General features: G+C 41.2%; 1 protein-coding gene across 3 annotated transcripts in view; it reads left to right on the top strand.

Moving 5' to 3' along the window:
• The window catches only part of NELL1 (neural EGFL like 1), an 821,103-nt gene that overhangs the window by 139,192 nt on the left and 661,251 nt on the right, over window positions 1-20,660 (top strand). For all 3 annotated transcript variants that reach the window (XM_003781182.2, XM_003781183.2, XM_003781184.2), the window contains one exon: window positions 16,742-16,838. In XM_003781182.2, coding sequence (XP_003781230.1) covers window positions 16,742-16,838 — 97 coding nt within the window. The remainder of the gene's footprint in view (window positions 1-16,741; window positions 16,839-20,660) is intronic.

Consider the following 20,660-nt stretch of genomic DNA (forward strand, 5'->3'; position numbering starts at 1 on the left):
ATTAAAACATTAATAATGTTCATATCGAAAACCATTGAAGAATATGCTTTAAATGGGTGAATTGTATCACATGTGAATTATATAATGGATGAATAAACTGCATTTTGATAAAGCTATTAAAAACTTGCAATGCAGGAAAATAAAAGAAATCTCACATCTACATGTTTGAGTGAGCCCATCACGAATCTGGGAAAACTGACCTGTAAAGTCAACTGAACTATCCTAGTAAAAAGTAAATTTTAAATAAAAAAGAAAAGAATACCATGAACTCAAGGCAAAAGACCACAGCGCTTTCAAAGGAAAGTAATTCAGGTTGGCATGAGATACTTTGGACAATAGCATATATGATCAAGAATAAAGTGGCGTTTTCACTAAAGCTCAAGGATAGACTAAGAAAAACTTTCCAGTTTGCCATCTGAGTTGAGTCTTGGTGCATTATATAGCCAGTGAAGTGCTGGGAAGGTGTCTTGATGGGACCAGAATCTGCAAAGAATAGAAACAAGAGAGAACATGAACCTTCCAGGAACTGCAAATAATTCAGTATGGCTGGATTCTCTGTAAAGTGAAGTGGAGAGACTCCCAAGGCCTTAGATTTCATCAAGTGGTTCATTTACTATGTATTCATTTGCCTAACTGGTATGTATTTCTTGAGTATTAATACCATGCTTCCCTGAAAGTAAGATATGGTCTTATATTTATTTTTTCTCAAGTAGACACACTAGGGCTTATTTTCAGGGGTTGTCTAATTTTAAGTATAATACAACAATCTACATTTATTCAAATACAGTTAAGTCATCTTCTGGACCCTGATAGGCCGTAGCTGACCTTGTTGGTGGGGCTGGCGCTAGTGATGTGTGAACTCCTTTCCCCTAGCCATTTACATGTGCACAATAGGATGCCTGTGACCATGGTTACCACATGTGCACCCATGCAAGTGTGAAAGGCTCGGAGAAAGGAGCTGTGGCAGATAAAAGGTATTCCAGTCTTCCTTACTGCTCACTGCCGAAATGCATGGCGTGGCTATGCAGCATATCTGCATCACTAGACCCATCAGTAGGTCTTATTATTGGGGTAGGGCTTATATTTAACAAATGCATAGAAATTCTGCTAGTGCTTATTTTGGGGGTAGGTCTTATTTTCGGGAAGCACGGTATTAAGTGCCTTGTGATGCCCGGTCTCTTATGTGTTATTGAGACAGAGTTGTTTATAAGATCTACATAAAGGGATGAGGGGATGTTTGAGAGACTGAGGGAGCATGCATACAAATTTCCATTTATGCATGGAAATATAGCATAGTATTTACTTGAGTAATTTTCCAGTTATTTCCAACATCCTGTTTCAAATGAAAATTGGCATTTCTTTCCATCAATGTAGTATTAGAAGTACTGGCGGGCAGTTAATCTCTATAAGAGTCCGAGGGAACCAAGCCAATTCATCCATTGAATAATCACTATACAGTCATAGGAAGATGGCTGTGTACAGGAGCTGATAAGACTGACGTGATTTGCATGTACAAGTTCAAAAGTAAATGAAATGAAAAGCACTATTTTTAAGCATATGTCCTCTATCATGACCTAGTTTGAATACTGGGGATGTCGAGGCACATAAGAAGTAGTTTCTGCTTCCCAGTTGCCCACAAATTCATAAAGTGCTGATTATATCACAAGATGTGAATGAGGTAGGCACCAGGCGTGGTAAGAAGACAAGAATGTGTGTCTTCATATGCACTGGTGAGTGGTCATCCCAAGACTTGCTGGAGGACTTCATTTGTACTTAGAATTGTTTGACTTTCAGGGTATCTTCCTACATAGTTTGGTTGTAAATAACAAAAATCAAGTCGAATAACTTGAGCAAAAAAAAAAAAAAAAAAAAAAGCATATTAAACTTACCAGATTATCTCATGGAATGAACATAAGGAAAGAGATGTAGCTGATGGACTGAAAAATCTGGAGAACCTACAAGCATCCAGGCTGCTCAACACCTCTCCTCGTAGGCCTTTCCTAACCTCAGTCTGGGGTTACACTTTTTAAATAATTTTCTGTGGATCATCTCATAGAGCCTCCAAAGAAGTAGATAAGTAGGGCAGGCATCATTTTCTTCATAGAAGAGGGAAAGAAATAATCTCAAGAAGATGAATTGATTTTTCCAAGGCCCCATCCCTAATTTAGTGGTTAAGCCCAGACTTTAAAATAGAGGCCTTTCTGGCCCTTGGATTTATTCTTTTCCCATTTGTCATCTTCAAAACTCTGTTCTCTTAACCCTGTGTACATTTTTTCCTTCTTATAATTCCCTTACCTTCTTAATTTTTCTTTTATCATTCCTTTAGTCTTTGAAATTACAGGAGCCACTTACATGCTTAATAATAGGCTTATTTGAAACATTTCTGAAAACGGTCTTTAATTTATAACCTGTAACCTGAGCATAGGAAGGGGCAACCCAGAACGGAAGTAATTAAAGGGATGAGTAGGAGATCTCAGCCCTTTCAGTGATTTTCTTATTATCATCCATGAAGTTCCTTATCAGAAATGGGCCATTAGAGTTTCAATGATGAGACGGACTTTGAAAAGGATTCGAAGCTTCATCAGACACTTTCCTAGCTTGTAGCCCATTGTTTTCCAAACTTTAATTTTTCCTCTGCAATGAACAATAACTTTTTGATTAAACAGCTGGCAGTGACTATTGCATGCCTCCCATTTAATAACAAAAGTCTTCTTTCAGAGCAGGACATTTTTATCTAAATTGCTTTGCTCTTCTTCCACGATGGTGAACTTCTAAAGTCTGACAGGACCGATAGCATGAAAAAAATCAAACATTCTTTTCAAGAAGATGATGATTACTTTTGGAAAGAACGAGCCCCAAACTAAATGAATAATTCCGTCTCCTTGCTACAAAGCAGAAGCCAAGGCACGCCGGTTGTCCTTTCTGTAAACATTGTTAAAAAACAATCAAGTTTGTGTTGGCACTTTTATATTGGGAAGATTGGAGACAGTAGCTAAGAGAGACAGAGAGAAATTAAAGCAACACTTCCTGGTTAAGGACCCACATCAGTCTTTATTTTTGCTTTTAATAGAAGCAGCTAGTACTGTGTGCCACTACTGTGCTAAGCCCTTTACGTGTTAATTGACCGGTACTGCAACCTCAGTCTTTTGTGCCTCTCCAGTTGGTACTTGCCTTTTCCTGAAAACCACTACCCTGAAAAGAAGAAGGATCTTGTTGATACAAAGCTAATGGTCAGTTCTTTGTGACACAAAACAAAGCAAAGATGAGCAAAGACTGTGTACATGGAGGGGACAAATGGCGAATATTCAGCTCACTCTAATTTATGTTTCTTCATTGCATTTACTGCTATTTGAAATTACATTTTAAAGTTATTTGTTGCTGTTCACGTATCCTATAAAGCAGGTTCCCCGAGGCCAGGGATATAATATTATTCTTATCAAAAGAGGGTTACAAGATGATCTCTCTGTCATCTCCCACTTTCCCCATCATCACCAAGACAACTCTGATTAATGAGGCATGGTCAGGAGAACTCTTTTAATTCTTTATATGCTTCACAAAATGGTGAGACGTTGGAGGTAGTTTTTCTTTTCTCTGGACTGCTTTTCTGGTTTTGTTCGTGTTGAAAAATGTTTAGAAGCAGTTCTACAGCGGAGGATGCTCTCTCCGGATCTCTCAGTCTGCTTTGGAGCTGCCCTAAGCCAAGTTGCAGCTGCTTCCATCATAGGCAGTTTGCTTGTAGTGGGGCTACGTCTTGTGGCTGGGGAAGGAGCAGACTAGGCAAGCCCCCCTCTGCTGCTCAAGGGCAGACAGTACCAAGCCAGGCCTTCACCAGAGGGTCTTGTCTACCCTGGGGCCAGGCTGGCACCTGTAAGTCTGGTTTTGTGAGGGGCCTCGGAATTTGTAGTTTTGAAAAGCTTCTGAGGCTATCCCTTCTGCTTAGCCAAGTCTGGGAATTGCTGAGGGAGTCTTCCTGGTGCTGTCCAAAGTTCTAAAAAAGTGAAAAGGTAAAAGAGTTACTAATCTCTGCTTATATCCTGGAGATGCCAAGGTTTGAGCATGTGCATGAGGTGGGGTTGGGGGTGGGGAGTATGTGCCTGCGTAACGTCTTCCTGGAGAGAGAGCAAAATGTGTCTCTTGCTCCTTAGCTCAGCTGCTAGACCCTGATCTGTTTTGCATGGGTTGTTTGGAAATAGGCCAATCCTTAGGCCTTTTGGGAGATATTCATTGCTCTGAGAAATTTTAAACTGTTACATGAGGATGTCAGGACAGGCTCACTTCATGACAGATGGCTTTTGGATGCTTATATATTAATATACCAAGCGGCAGCTGGAGGTCGGATCAGAAGACCTACAATGTCCTTTTCAACCCTGCGAGTCCTGGTTACCAAGGTGTGTTTCAGGTCCGCAGCTGGCGTTTGATTTATCATCGCCAGGGCCTAACCTCTCAATCTTCATCTAGGTGAATAATAAAATGGGTTTGCACTAAATTATCGCCTGCTTGGGAGCATCTAAAAATATTTTGGAGATGGAACATTTTGTCTGAACTGGAAAAGATAGGACCAATGACTATGGCCTCAATGTGCCGTCAGTGGCTCCATCTAGACCAGTGTTTCTGAACCTTTTTTTTTTAACTCATGGCACACTTGAACCTATAGTTAAACTTCTGTGGCACATTTAAATTATGTTGATCCAAAAAAAAAAAAAACATACTGTGCTTTGAACATCTTTGGAAAATAATTTCATTAATGATCTTTCAACATACTTATGGCACACCTAAGATCCTCTCATGGCTCACCAGTGAGCCACAGCACACTGGTTAAAAATCCCTGATCCCTGAAAGAGCCTTTAGTCTCTTTCCTATCAGATTGCTGCCCTCAAATCCTCTTTTATAGAAACCATGAAGCTGATACCAGGTACTGTGCTCTAACTAGTCGAACCAACTGGCTTAGGTGAGGTTTTTCGTTTTTGTTGGAAAATATTTCAAACTGGAGTATCTTTTAGATTATTATGTCAAGAATAAAACATCACTTTCACCTAATAACGTTCACAATATTTCATTTATAAAAATTCCTTTACACTTTACAGAGTATTTTTACAGAGTAGAGGATCTATCAAATAGAGGTTGCTATTAGAGGTTTATGGATGAGGAAACTGAGGATGGAGAAGGTTCAGTAACTTGTACCAAGTCGCAAAGCATGGATAGTGAAGGGAGGACTCCAGTGGGGGTCATCTGGCTTTATTCCAGTGATCTTTCTCCATCTCACATTGTTTATTCACACTGGTTGAATCTTTGAATTTTTAAGCGTGGAATCAATTGAAGATTATTGGACAGTATGGCGTGGCAGAAGTTTATATGTGGATTTGAATCAAGGCCTTACCATTGTATTAGCCAAGTCGTGTAATCTCTGTGAATATCTATCAATTGAGTATAGCACGTCTGCCTTTTGGACTTATTGCAAGGATTATAAAGCATGTTGACTTCTGGAATATAGTAGGTACTCAGTCAAAGGCGGTTCTTACAACTTTTGAGGCAGCATCTCTCCATCTCTCTGAGTTTGAGGTTTATTGTTCTTGGGAAGTCTCCATCACTTGCTGGGACACCCTTCAGAGACTGGAAGTTCACTGCCTCCCAGGGCTGCCCCTCCCCTCTGTACAGCCCTCTCACTGCTAGAAAATTCTTCCTCTCTTAAGCCTGAGTGCCTCCTGGTAGCTTCCCCAGTTGTATATACTTTACCTCTTTGAGCCATGCAGAGCAAGGCCAATCTCTGGGCTACATGAGAGTCCTCCAAGTATGTGAAGACCTGGTCACAGCCTCCTGTAATCTTTGCTTCTTCAGATTTAACAGTTTGGTTCCTCCACCTGTTCATCATGTGATTTGGATCCCGAGGTCTGCCCAGTCTTCCTTGACTCCTTCTGAAGTGTGTGTCTGTTTATCTTCTGAGACGTTCCCAAACCCAGTGTGATTATCTCTGAGCAGATTGACCCAGGTTAGATTACCCCTTTTTGTCATGGTGCAGTTTAAGATGGCACCATCTTTTTGGACTGCTTTATCTTTCCTCACTGTTGACCAAGAAAGGCTGACTGGTTTGTTTTCAATATGTACCTCTGTTCACCTGTAGGTCTCACATTCTGTCTTTGAGGATCAGATTTACCTCAAGCACAGAGTCTTTGATTTTTTCCAGGTTCAATGTCATCTTATTTGATTTGCCCCAATGCCTACTTATTTATATATTTATTTATTTTTTGCAGTTTTTTAGCCAGGGCTGGATTTGAACCCACCACCCTGAGCCTGTGGGGCCAGCACCCTACTCCTTGAGCCACAGGTGCTGCCTCCTAATGCCTACTTATTATTATTTTTTTTTGAGACAGAGCCTCAAGCTGTCCCCTGGGTAGAGTGCTGTGGATCACAGCTCACAGCAACCTCCAACTCCTGGGCTCAAGTGAGTCTCCTGCCTCAGCCTCCCAAGTAGCTGGGACCACAGGCGCCCGCCACAAGGCCTGGCTATTTTGTGGTTGCAGCCGTCATTGTTGTTTGGCGGGCCTGGGCTGGATTCGAATCTACCACCTTAGGTGTATGTGGCTAGCACCTTAGCCACTTGAGCCACAGGTGCTGAGCCAATGCCTACTTATGAATGTCTCTTTTTTCCTCATGGCGTCATATTAACTCTGTTATGATTGAAACTATCACCTCAGCTTCATATTTTCCTACAGATTTAAGGAAAACATTTTTTAAATTATGCTGCCAAATCACAGATACGCATGCTAAATTGGGCAGACTTAGATGATCCGGTATCATCTTATGATATCTGGAGCATACACTTTAAAACAGAGAGTAGCTGGTAAGGAGTGGCAGGAGAAAGATGTTAGGGATATAAAACACAGTGAAGCAGGGGAAGTATGCTTTGTATATTTAAAGATTCAAATGAGGCAAGAAAGCGAAAACAGTAAAATTTAGTTGCTAGGCAAGAAAAAGCATGGGCTTGACAAGCGTTTTCTAACTAGGTGAAGCGGTTCAGGTGCGGACTTGGTCTTCTCTGAGAAGACCTCTCTCCAGTCTAGGGCGGGTGTTCACACCCTGCTCTGTGTTTGCTAATCTCACCGAAGCACTGCTGCCTTCTCATGCACCATCACCAAGGCATCTCCTTCCAGATTTCAATTCTGCCTCCTCTTTTTTGCTTGCATTTGTATTTACTCTATAGCCAGCAGCTAAGGAGGAGTTAGGAAAGCTGCTTAGCTATGTGCCGTCCTTCCTCCCGTGCTCCGCAAGGGTTTAGCTTGGTATTAAATCCTCACTTCTTGAAGACATACTCCATTCACCCCCATCGTCCCTGTCTCTATTCCTGTCTGTTTTCCTGGATGATGCCCGAGGTGGATGTTTTATCCTTGTAAGTTGCTGAGTGTCATCTGGATTTGTTAAAGACGTTGGCGGGAGGAGACTGCAGAGTTCTTTGGGCCATTCCTCTCCTGTCTTTCTGGTACCGTCCCCATGTGCGGTGTATTCCATGTCAGCAGGTAATTAACAACAGTCAGACAGCCAGACAGCCTGACCTGGGAATTCAACAGGAGCTCATCAGTGTCCACAGCTGGGAAAACACTCTGTTGCAGTGAGTGAGCTTTGAGATACTGTTATAGAGACTACAGCAATCAATGATGGAAAGTTCAGCATTTGTGCCGGGAATAACGCTGATGACACCATATAGATGACTTTTCTTTTTCTTTCTTTATTTTTTTCAATTAAGTCATAGCTGTGTACATTAATGCAGTCATGGGGTGCAGTGTGCTAGTTTTATATACAATTTGAAATATTTTCATCAAATTGGTTAACATAGCCTTCATGGCATTTTCTTAGTTACTGTGTTAAGACATTTATATTCTACATTTAGAAAGATTCACATGTACCCTTGTAAGATAACCCATAGGTGTGGTCCCACCAATCAGCCTCCCTCCACCCATCCTCCCTCCTATCTTGTTTTCTTCTTCAGAAAGAGTCTCACTCACGCTGTCACCCTTGATAGAGTGCCGTGGCATTATAGCTCACAGTAACCTTAAACTCTTGGACGTAAGAGATCCTCTTGCCTCAGTTTGTTTGTTTATTCATTTATTTATTTATTTAGTGGAGATGGGGTCTTGCTCTTGCTCAGGCTGGTCTCCAATTCCTGAGCTCAGGAGATCCACGCACCTCGGCCTTCCAAAGTGCTAGGATTACAGGCGGGAGCGACCGTGCCAGGCATCTTTTTTTCTAGTGGAGCTCAAGAACTTTGTTTTTCTCACATTTGCCCAATGAGACTGAGAGGAGAAGGAGTATGTTACTTTCTCTTTTTTGGTTTTTCTTTTCAGATTAATGTGAGGGTATAAATGATTAGGTTACATTGTGTTTGTAAGGTCAAGTTCAGATTGCGGTTGAGCCCTTCATCCAGGTGGTGCGCTCTATAGCCTTACACTGTGCACAGCAGGTGAGAGCTCACCACTCCCCCTTTCTCCTATCTTTTCCCTCTTCCCTCCTTTCCCCTCCCTTCTCTTCCTCTCCTCTCCCCTCCCCTCATGTTACATCCTTTTAGCATGAGGCCCAAAGAGAGGCTTAGCCTCCTGTGCATGGCCACTCATTACCACGTTAGGGAGGGGAAGTTGAATGAGAATTATCTTGTGTTATACGTAGGAACCTTTCAGGAGCACCTTGCTATTCACTAGGGCCAGCTAAAAGGCAGTGAGGATAAGGCTCTGCGTACAAAGGAAGGTCATTGTTAACTTTCCTCTTCAGGAAGAGCATGAGAGCTTTTCTTCAATCCAAGGCAAAGCCCAAGATCAACCTCTTCATTTAGCGTCTCATTTAGGCTTCATATTGTCTTATCGAACAGAGGCATAATCCATGTCAATTCACATGATTTACATTGGAAATGCATTCTTCCTTAGAATTGGGAAAGGTTCTGTGGAGTCCCTTCCGAGGCCTTTCTTCATTCAGGTAAATAAAAATCCAATATTTCTTTATAAGTAGCATTGTTGAACCGCCACTTTGCTTTGGGTTGAGCTCTGAGGGCTTTATCTGTTAATGAGAAAAGTGAGTTCTTCATAGAATATCGACTAGTCTTTTAAGCACATGAGGCACTTGTTAGTGAGGGTATTTTTAACCAAAGTCGTGAATGAGGAGAGGTTGCACCTTGGGATGAAAATTCCTAGTGTGAGCCCTTGATTCAGAGACTGACTTTGAAAAGCAGTGTGCCAGTTTCTCTTGGCCTTGTTCATTCCTCTCTTGCAGGTTTTATGTTTGGATTTTTAATTTTGCGTGGTATTATGCTAGAAATGAGATATTTATACTTTGTAATATTGATAGATACTCATGGCATGCAAATTCCTATAATCCTACCAATACGGCTTACGGGGCAAGCATCCTGTCTAATGGCTCACGTGAATTCAAAGCCTCAGAAACACATATAAGTTGTGATTTGATTTGCTTTAGCTAAAAGGAAGGGTAGAATTTTAGATGGCTAGAGAATGGATGCATTATTTGCATGAGATAGCCTATGGGAAGGTGATGAGTTCGGGATGATTATAATGCAATCAACTTAAGCAGTAAATCATGTGCTTCTCAAAAAAGATTACACTTGATCTTATCAATTTTCCAGTTGCTGACTATTTTTTCTGCAGTTTCTAAAATACATCTTTCTGGCTTTGCTGTGAGCGAGTCGTCTGCCTGACAATTTCAAATTTACTATTCCTCTTCCTTTTCTGGATGAGAGGGCTTCCTCTTGCTCTTTCTTTTGGGCTTCTGGTGTAAATCTCAGGGGGTAGGAAAAGTGGTGGAGGATGGTTGATAACATCTATCTCATTTCACTCATCTTCTATGACTTCATGTTCCTCAGGATTATCTGCATAAAGTGTCATGTGTGACTGCCTGTGTTCTCAGTCCCCATTATGCAGTTTTGTGACTTGCTCATTATAGTTTTGCCATAGTAGGACTCTGACAACTATAGATCCTCCTGTTCCGAAGATCATGTCAGGGAGTTCTCATTCATTCACTTGTAGGTGCCTACTTTGGCTAAGCACTCTTCCAGACTCTAGCAATGCTGACTTGGAGAAGACAGGCAAGGTCCCTGCTTTCAAGGCGCTTTGATATGGTGGAAGGAGACAGTCAATCAACAACTGCCTGAGCTAATTTTGGAGAGTCGTTTGTTTTGATGAAGGTAGAACAAGCTAAGTGATGGACAGTGACCAGGTAGGTAAGAGCTACTTTTATGTAGGATGGTCAGGCAGAATCTCTCAGTGTTGAAAACATCTGAGCGGATGCAGGGATGCCGCAACAAGTATTCCATCTCCTCCAGACCCAGCAGGTAATTGGTGCCGTACAGTCAGAAGCACAGGGTACTGGGAAAGCTGGTCTTCCTTCCTTGGCAGGGAGGTCTGGGAAGGCAGGCCCAGTTGGGACTAGAATCTTAGAGACCTCTGTGAGTCCTGGGAGGTACCATGTCATACAGTGAAGGGAGAGCCTCAGAGATCAGTAAAGAACTAACATATAGGGCAGTTAGGATGTGTAAAAAATAATATATATAAAAAAGAATGAAGTGTAGCCAGAGATACATAAAATCCTGGCCTCTGCTCACTGCTGATATTTTCATTTTCCAGAGACCCTTTCTATAAATTGACTAAACCCAGGTAAAGGTCCCAAACCGACAGGGAAACTGCTAATACTGGATGGGGTGACAGTGTTAGGAACAGTATTCTGCTGTATTTTACTCAGAGAGAGGAAAATTGATACAGCAATTTTTTTTTCATTTGTTTTCTTTTTGGTTAGGTAGTTATATGTCCAAACACAGAATCTAATAAATTATAAAGGGTTTCTGCCATCTCTTCTTTTTTTTCCTGATCCTCTCTCCAGTCTCGTGTGAGTTTAGGATGAACTTCCCACAAAAACCCAACTTTTGTAAATATCAAAGAACTACATTTTTGGAAGAATGTAAACAAAATGAAATGTTTGCTTAGAATTTTGAGTAATGTACAGGGAAAAGTTTGTGATGTACGGCTGAAAGGATGAAAAGAAACAAAGAATGAATCTTTAAAACTAAAACAATAGAAATAAAAATAGTCTGAACTTCCGAGGGCCATAGGAAATTTACTTTGTGCAAAAATTCTGTTTTTGACGCAAAGTTTGGTATCTAAGTAGATCATCAGCATGGTCTATAAGGTCAGATTATGTAGCAACAAGAATTGATGTTGTTAACTCCTTTTTTTATGTCTGGTTACATATTCGCTTGGTCTAGCTTTTAAATTTATAGAAGGTGAAAGGAAACTTCAGACTAAATTTTAAAATTGTGGAAACCCAGGGCAAAATAGGCACTATGTTCTTAATTTTTAGCACTGAAATGTCATGTTCTTAGATACACTCCATGTGACAGTAGTGTTATTTTGTAAATTGTATCCCAAAGCCCAAGGAAACCTCTAAGTTATTAATGATTCTACCGCAGTAGATTCATTTGGTGGGATTCTCAGCCAGTGGGAGGAAGCCAGTCATGCGACCTGCATAAGTCCCATTCTTAGGCACCTGTGAGTTCTACAGAACATCAGCACCTCCCATCTGCCAGGGGCATTAAGTGGCTCTTGTTTATTACTCACCACGACCTGTATAGTCAACAATAACATAGCACCATTTCTTAAATGAGCAAACAGATAAAGAGAACTTAAATAACTTGATTAAAGTCATTCAGCTACTAGAAACCAGACCTCGAATATGAACCAGTTCTAATCCCAAATCCATGTTTTCTTGACTGTGCTACACCATCTGAGATACCTCTCGGCTTTGTGGGCACGGAAGACAGAAAAGTTACCTTTTTATTGTTCAGTGGGGCATATTCGTTAGGGTAAATAATACTAGTCACAACTACAGGGAGTCCTCCCAATCTCAGTGGCTTAACACAATAGCATTTTATTTCTTGTTTCTGTGGAGTCCTGTCTCTGGTTGACGGGTGACCTTCTAGGTCGTCATTCAGGGATTCAGGATTCTCCGTGTGGTGGCTTTGTCCATCTCTCAGTCTTCAGAGGGTTTTCCAGTCAGCTGAAAGGGAGAAATAGAAAAGAGAGAGAAGATTGTGGAAGATGCTGGAGAGAGATTTTTTAGGGGACAGAGCAGGTCTATGAGTGGGGCACCTCCTTTCCACTCACATCCTGTGGCCACACCCAGCTTCAAGGGAGGCCAGGAAAGGCAGGCTCACTGTGAGTCCAGGAGGAAAGCCAGGTGGGTTTGGGGAAGGCCAGCCTATCTCGGCTCCATGCTCTTTGGCAGGTAAGTTTGTTTCCCTTTTCCTTCCTGATGAGTAAGTCAAGTTCGGCATTTTGATTTATTTGAATGAGTTAGGTTTCGCATTGCTCTATCAGAAAAAGAAAAAGACACTTGTCAGGACATCTGGATGTATTGAAACATGTAAATCACATCCTTACTTCTTCAGAGCACATTTAAAAACTCTCCCAAATCTTGAAGTTATCCACAGAAAACTATAACTTCTGTCTTCTTATTTCCTCTGCGAGCATGTATGGGTTCTATTTTCTGGCACTTTGACTCTTGGAGAAATAATAGCTTGGATGGGATTGTTGACAAAACAACTGCCCTTCTTGCTTGAATAGACAGGCCATATAGCCAGGTGGTCAATAGCATAGGTTGTGGGGATGGACAAGGTGGTCAATAGCACAGATTGTGGGGATGGACGAGTTTCTTAACCTTGCTGAGCCAAGAATACCCACCTGATGGTGGTGCTGTGAGGATTAAGTGAATCAGTCCATGGAAAGGCCTCAGTATAGTGTTGGGTGCACAGTGGTCTGTGAAGGGCCAGCTGTTAGGTCTCCCATGTCAGTCTCCCTTTATTCTTCATTCAGAAGTCAGCTGTGGTATCTCCTCTTTTGGAAAGTCTTCTGTGGATAAGGCAAGAAGAATTCTGCTTTACTTCCCCCTCTGCTTCTACGAAGCATTGCTTTAATGCACTGACTTATAAGGTATGTGCGTGCATATTATTGTGTCTCAGGCAGTGGACCAGAGGACAAGGATTTGGCTATTTTATATTGGCCTGTGTGCATCCCACACCATGGGCAGTCAGATATATGTGGATGAGAAGGAAATCTCAGTAACCAGAATCCTCTATGTATCAGAAGGTTCCATTTCCTCATCACCCTGGAGAGCAAGGAGTTCCCTGTATTAGCTCTGACTTTTCCTTTCTGTTGACTTGGGTGAGACTGGACTTAACTGACAGATCACTGCGCCCTCCTGTCTGCTTACGTGGTCCAATCCACCCAAAGTGTTCACCTCGGAGATCAGCCTTTTGGCCAAGATTCTGACTGTATTTGTCTGGCATGAAGAACTCCCCCTGTACCAGGTACATACAGGAATGTGATTATCCTATTTCCTGGTTTGCAATAGGTTATTGCCGTTAGTTTGTGTAATACCCTTTTCTTGCTTTGTTTCATTTATTTTCTCTTTCATTCATTCTCTTTTTCTCTGCCTCACCATTTCCACCAGGCATGTAAGAGGAAAATACTTTGTATTTTTAGCTAATAGGTAACTGTACTTTGTATGTGAGTATTACTAGTTCATGTATATTACAGACCTTTTTGAAATTTTTCTCTATTTTTAAGCTTTTAATTTTAAAATAATTGTAATCTCACAGAAAAGTTATGCATGCTATGAAGAGCAATTGTGTATTCTGCTCAGTTTCTGCTTTCTTTTGCTAACTAAATAATAATATGTGTATATTTATATAGGTGTGTACTTATATATACAGACATATTATTTTGAACCCAACAAGAGTAAGTTGCAAACATCATGACCCTCTACTTCTAAATATTTCAATACCTGTTTTTTAAGAACAAGACATTCACTTAAATAGACACTACTCAATTGGTATTGGTACAATACCACTACATAATCTATAGATCTTATTCAAATTTTCCCAGTAACCTTTATGGATTTTTTCTCCATCACACAATCACATCTAGTATTCCATTTTGCACATAGTTTTTATGTCTCTTTGATCTTTTTTATTATTTTATTTTATTTTATTTTTTGCAGTTTTTGGCTGGGGCTGGGTTTGAACTGGCCACCTCCAGCATATGGGGCCGGCGCCCTACTCCTTTGAGCCACAGGCACCGCCCTCGTTGATCTCTTTTAATATGCAACTATTCCTCAGCCTGTCTTTATATTTCATGACATTGACAGTTTATAGACAAGTTATTTTGGGAACTGTCCTTCAGCTTGAGTTTGTCTGATGTTTCCTACAATTAGATTCCTCCACCATGTAGGTTCCTTTTTTTTAAAATCCTGTGTTTTTAAACTCATGTTGATACATCTGTATCCAGTGTGTTGATTCTACCTGCTGCATGGAATTCCCTATGGAAGACAGTTTCTAGGAAGGAGTCAGCAGGCTGCCAGGAAACAGCATCCCTCAGACTTTTCCTGGCATCAGGAGAGGGTCCTAGTGGGGGATGGATCAGAGGAAATCAGAATGCCACTTTGACACACGTGCCGCGGGGTCACCTGCTCTCATGGATAGGAGTGGCCCTTAGATGTTTGTTCTAAGGCAGAGGGAACTATGATGCTTGGGAAAATAAGGCAGGTTAGGAAGTTGATCATTTTGGTTGTTCATTCATTCATGCACTTAATAAACATTGATCACCGGTCTATTCTGCTCATCAGAGCTTATCTTCTTGCATCCTGAATACCGAAATGAGGCTTTCAAATTGAATGCTCCTTCTACTCTGACAGAGGCGCATGTTTTAAGATGAAGGTTAAGGTAAATGGTCTGACATTTTCAATTTGTTAGTGAACCAACCTTATAGAAAATTATGCTTCTGCTTCTTCACCTGAATACAGTGATTTCCATTTCTCTCCTGATATTTACCAACATCGAATGTAACTTTTGCCTCATTATCGTTATAACGAATAAATAATTTTGTATTTCTCTTTCTCCAACAAAAAGTATCGTGTATATACTTTCCTGTGTCTTATAAGTTGCCTATTTAGCACCCTTAATGACAATAGTAAACTCTTGGAAGCGGATAGACTATAACTTATGCATTTTTCTTTTGTTGCAAATTGGTTTATTTCTAGTTTGCCTTGAATATGAGGGGACAGAGCTCTTTAGAAGGAAGTACACAGCAAGTTCTTGTGTTAAAGCAGTTTTGACAATTTCTTTCCTCGGCCGTGGTTGATCATAACATACCAAAAAAGATTCAATTCCTGTGAAGAAAACACATCCTGTCTTTTTTAGGGCGATTTATTTTTCCTTGATTATATTCTGAGCCTCTACTTATAATAGAAAGGTAATTCGTAGAGAAAGACCCGATACATTTGGAGCTTGGGCAGCTGAAATACGCCACATGCGTTGTTAGGCAGCAGCAGCTCCGGGTGGGGAATACGAGTAATGGATTTGGCGGCTGAGACGCGAGGCTGCAGCGCGGCAGCTCCCAACTGCAGCGGACTCACCATCATTCACTCTCCTTGACACGACTGGACAGGGCTTCCGCACTTTCCCTGTGAGAACCACCAGAGAAATACATCACCCTCTGGCAGGAGGCAGTCAGCTCCATCCCAGCAGGGAGGACTGATGAGATGTCTCGACCTCTGGCCACACTTGAGGGCTGATTCTTCAGCAGCTGCTCTGAGTGAGGACGGGGGGGAGGGGGGGGGAAGCAAGGAATGAGCAGGGTTCTCATTCCCAAATAACTCTACGTCACCCCACCCCGCATCTGCTGAGCATCAGGTGCTTGCCAGGGGCGCGGAGGAGGCCTAAATGGTGCTGCTGGTTGCAGGGACTGCTTCTAAAGACAGCACAAATAAAAAGTGTTGTGACTAACCGGACCTTGGCCAGAGCTGAATAATTGAGACACTCAAATGTTCTTCAGGCTCCTTAGGAAACTCCGCAGACCTCTTCTGTCTTAGTTATTTGCCCGCATGTATCACATGAAGCCCTTCTTTATGTACAGAATTTTATCTTACTTTTGCTCCACGAGAATTGGACTTTGTGTGTCTGTTTTATTACTGGATTTTGTATTTGCCTCGTGTGGAGCTTGGAGTGTAAAAAGTGCTCAATAAGTGGGCGGCGCCTCTGGCTCAAAGGAGTAGAGAGCGCTGGCTCCATATACTGGAGGTGGCGGGTTCAAACCCGGCCTGGCCAAAAACTGCAAAGAAAAAAAAAAGTGCTCCCTAAGTATGTGTTGATTGGGCAGTGACTTCAGTTACTTGATTCTGCAGACGAGGCGTGCTATCAGGAGAGCTGGCATCCACCAGGATTCTCTCGGGTTACCGTAGCCATGAGCAGGGGCGTGCAAAGGAAAGCACGTGGGCTTTAGAGTGGGGCAAATAGAGGCTCTTATCTCAAGTGCTCATTGCTGTCCTGGTTTATTTGGTTGGCCCAATTATGTTCTCTGAACCTCAGATCTCATCTGTAACATGTGGACCAAATCACATTCCTTATGCAGTTTGGATAAAGTTCAGTTCTCAGGGTAGATACTTAAAAATGTTATTCTCTTCCTCTCTCCCTTGCCAAGAGGTAAATGACGGAAAGGGAGAAGAGGCCCAGATACCGTGTTCAAGTGTTGTTAAGAGAGAGATCTGTGCGTTCACATCCCCTCCCACGTGAAGTGTGCCCTGTTTCAGCTGCTTCTCTGCCTCCCTACACCTAATGCCACGAACACTTCCAAAAGCCTATGTTCTGTTTCGGTTCCAGGGTGAGCCTTCCTCTTAGTAACTGTGTTGTTTGCCTCTACAGGATTTATGAGCGTGTGATAGAACCTCCCGAGACCAACCTCCCGCCAGGCATCAATCTGTGGCTTGGCCAGCGTAACCAAAAGCACGGCTTATTCAAAGTAAGCACTAAGTCTCATATATATACACAGACAATGCTCAGTTTTCTACGTTGTTGGAGATGTGTATGTATGAAGGGGAAGGGCCTGGCATAAGAACTAGTGCTTCTTCAACACTTACTATGTGACACACACGCTTTTCTATTTGCTGGACATGAATGAACAGATTTGATCGTCACAACAATTTTATGAAACCAGGCAGAGAGTTAAGTGACTTGCCCAGGGTCATTCTGCTGCCAGATGCGGGTGACCCAAATGTAAGTGGTGCACAAAAACGTCTCATCGACACGTTTAGGGTACTCTCCAAACTGCTTTCCATTCTCACATTGTACGTTCATTCAGTTGGGAGCAGACGTCTAGATTCAGGGAGTGACTCTCAGCTTCCCTGAGCTTTGGATTTCTTTTCCATGAAAAGAATAATGCAAGAACTGCGTTATTGTACAATCCTTCCTAAAAACCAGAGGATATGGTGATAAAATGAATTGAAAAACTTAAAAATACCACACAACTTTAAGATAGTTTTGTTCTTGAAGAGAATGGGAGACTTTTGCTCCTGGCAGTAGGGCAGACTCGATATCCTAAAAATCCTTCTGCTTCAAAATGCTTATATTGCCAGATAAAATATAACAAAAAATCATTGAAAAGTTGTCATTAAATTGCAAGAAGAGAAATCCTTAGGGACCAAATATATGGAAGGGAGAGAAACCCAGAGAGATGTCTACCGAGACTTGGATACTTAGAGTCTTTTTAAAACTTAAGAGAGATACAGGAAAATTCGCCTTTTTAAATGTACAGTTTTACAAGTTTTAGAAAAGCGATATTGTCTTATAATCGTTATTATAGTCAAGAGGAAGAACCATTTCTTCACCTCCCCAAATTCCCCTGTGCCCCTTTGTATTCAACCCTTCTCCTGACCCTAAGCTTTTAGTAGCCCCTGATCTGTTTTCTGGCCCTATCGTTCTACATTTTCCGGGCTGCTACGTAAACGGAGTCATTTATATGTGTGTGCATTTATGTGACTATATATGTTAATTTTCCCCCATGCTGTATCAGTAATGTTTTCTATTGCTGAGTAGCGTTCCGATTCTATTGTATGACTATACCATAGCTTATTGCTCAGCTGATGGACCTTTGGGTTATTTCCAGTTTGTGGCAATTATGAATAAAAGCACGATAAACACTTGCATACAGGTTTTTGTGTGAACTGAGGTTTTTATTTCTTGTAGGTAGATTTGTAGGCATGGAATTGCTGGATCGTATATTAAGTGTATGTTTACACATATTAAGTGTATGTTCACAAGAAATTGCCAAACTGTTTTTCAAAGCCGCTGTACCATTATTACATTCCCACCAGCAGTCCACGAATGGTTTCATTAAAGGCTTCAATTTCAGTAGTGTGTGTGGGATGGAGGAATGCCTTAGATCCATGCATGAGTGGCAGTTGGGATGAAAATTTCTGAAGTGACATCAGGACCCAAAAGACTGTATCTCCAGTGAAAAGGCCGGCAGACAAAGTGTACTCTTTAGCAGAGGGAGGTGGTCCAGAGACTGTCCTGTTTCCATCTCATCTCCAGGTAAGAAAAGATGGCATTTCCCAGAGAGAATTTGTAACTCCAGCCCTGTCATCATGGAAGCTTGAAATCTAGATTCATTTTACCCAGGAAGTTCAACTATCTTAAAGAGGTCTGGAGTTAGGTGCTTGACAGTCCTGATGAAGAAAATACAAATTATCTTTGGAGACAGCCACTCTGAAGGTGGACCTCAGAGGATGCACACAGATTACATCCCTGAACTTCTGAGTTTTTAAGACATCATGAGCGACAGTGACAAGAAACAACAAATGACTTAATTAGCCTGGAAAGGGCTGTAGAATTTAGAATTAGCAGATAAAGAATTAAAATATATATATATACTTAATATATTTAAAAAATCAAAATAATGAAGAATATGGGATGGCTAGAGATGATAAATATTCCTGAGATATTTGGGCCAAAAAGTACTTTCGGGAATAAAAAACAGAGGTTCAGGTTAAGAAAACTTCAGTGGATCTGCTAAACAATAATATAGAGGCAGATGGCAATGGCATTTGTGAAATGGAAAATATTGTCAAAACAATTATCCTAATAGTGCTGTCCTGGAGATAAAGAGAAGGAAATAAAGAAGTGGTCAAAACATGGAAAATATATATGCATATGAAAAACACATATCTGTTTAATGTGTGCACATGTGTGTATATTACATATACATATATATATATATATATATATAGTGCATTTGAAAGTTTCAGATAATAAGGAAGAACTTATGGGCACTGCTAGAAGTATAATGGGTAAGAATTTTCTAAAATTGACAAACCATATCAATCCTCATTATAGGAAGCACAATGAAAACTTTTGTACTTTTTCGTTTTTGTAACCCACTGTAAAAAAGTCACTTAGAGAACTCAGAGGCTTAAAAAACCAGCCAGTTTATTTAGCTCACAATTTTGTGGTCTGGCCAGGCTCAGTTGATACCTGCTGGGAGTGCTCGTGTGTCTGTGGTCAATTGGCCTGCAGGGAGGTGCAGGATGGTCAAAGGTGGGGTCTTTTTCTCTCTGGTGGGAGGCTGGCTGTTGCCTGGTGTTCCTCTGTTCTTCTCCACGTGAGCTCTCATCTGCAGTGGCCAAACCTGGCCTATTCACATGGCAGCCTTGTGATTACAGGGAGAGAGCAGACCCCAATGTGCTAGCGCTTTTCAAGGCTGTTTGCTTGATCACATTTGTGAATATTTTATTGCCCAGTACAAGTCAGATGGCCAAATCCAGACTCAAGGGCTAAAGAAACAGACTCTGTCGCTTCAAGGGCTGCTCTGCATTAGATCATATGGACGCCAGGAGGGAAGAACTTTTTAAAAGAATCATTTCAACAATCTATTATGTAAATCAAGATAAAACGACAACCATACTTGGTGGAACAGCAGAATTTCAGAGACACCAGGGGAATCTTCAAAGTAGCTAGTGAGAAAAGGCAAATCTTCCACAAAAGAATAATAGATTGAACACCTGTTTTAAGCAATAAGAGCAGAAGTTAGAAGACAGCGCAAAGAATGTTTTCTAATGTTTGAGAGAAAATAATTCCCAAATGTAGTAGCATATACCCAGCTTGTTATTTGAGAGTGAGTATGAAATGAAGACTTCTGCAGATAAAGTTCAAGTCTTAATTCATGACCAACAGATCTTTATTTAAAAAAATTCTCTGTGTGGTAGCTCATGCCTGTAATTCTAGCACTTTGGAAGGCTGAGGTGGGAGGATTATTTGACGTTGAGCATTCGAGACTACACTGAGCAAGAGCAAGACTCCATGTCTACAAAGAAATAAAGAAAATTATCCAGGTGTGATAACTCAGACCTGTAATTTCAGCACTTTGGAAGGCCAAGGGGTGATGATCACTTAAGGACATGAGCGTGAGACTAGCCTGGACAACACAGACCCTGTCTCTATAAAAATCCCAAATAATAAATCAGCTGGGCCTTGTGGCATGTGCCTGTGATTCCAGCTGCTTGGAAGGCTGAGTACGAAGATTGCTTAAACCCAGGCCTTGGAGGTTACAGTGAGCTATAATTTTGCCATGCACCCTGAGTGATAGAATGAGACTCTGTCTCTTAATGATGATGATGATGATGATGATGATGATGTATTTCAAGTCCTTGTCAGGAAAAGAATAGAGAAATTTGCATTTTAAAAATTGAAACCAATATGAAAATAATAGAAATTGTGTTTAACTCCCAAATTTAAACTTGAGAGAAAAAGTAGGTTTTTACAAAAGTACCGTCAACCCAAAATAAAG

The sequence above is a fragment of the Otolemur garnettii genome, unplaced genomic scaffold (assembly GCF_000181295.1).
Source record: "Otolemur garnettii isolate 467f Iridium unplaced genomic scaffold, OtoGar3 scaffold00001, whole genome shotgun sequence".
In the NCBI taxonomy this organism is placed as follows: Eukaryota; Metazoa; Chordata; class Mammalia; order Primates; family Galagidae; genus Otolemur; species Otolemur garnettii.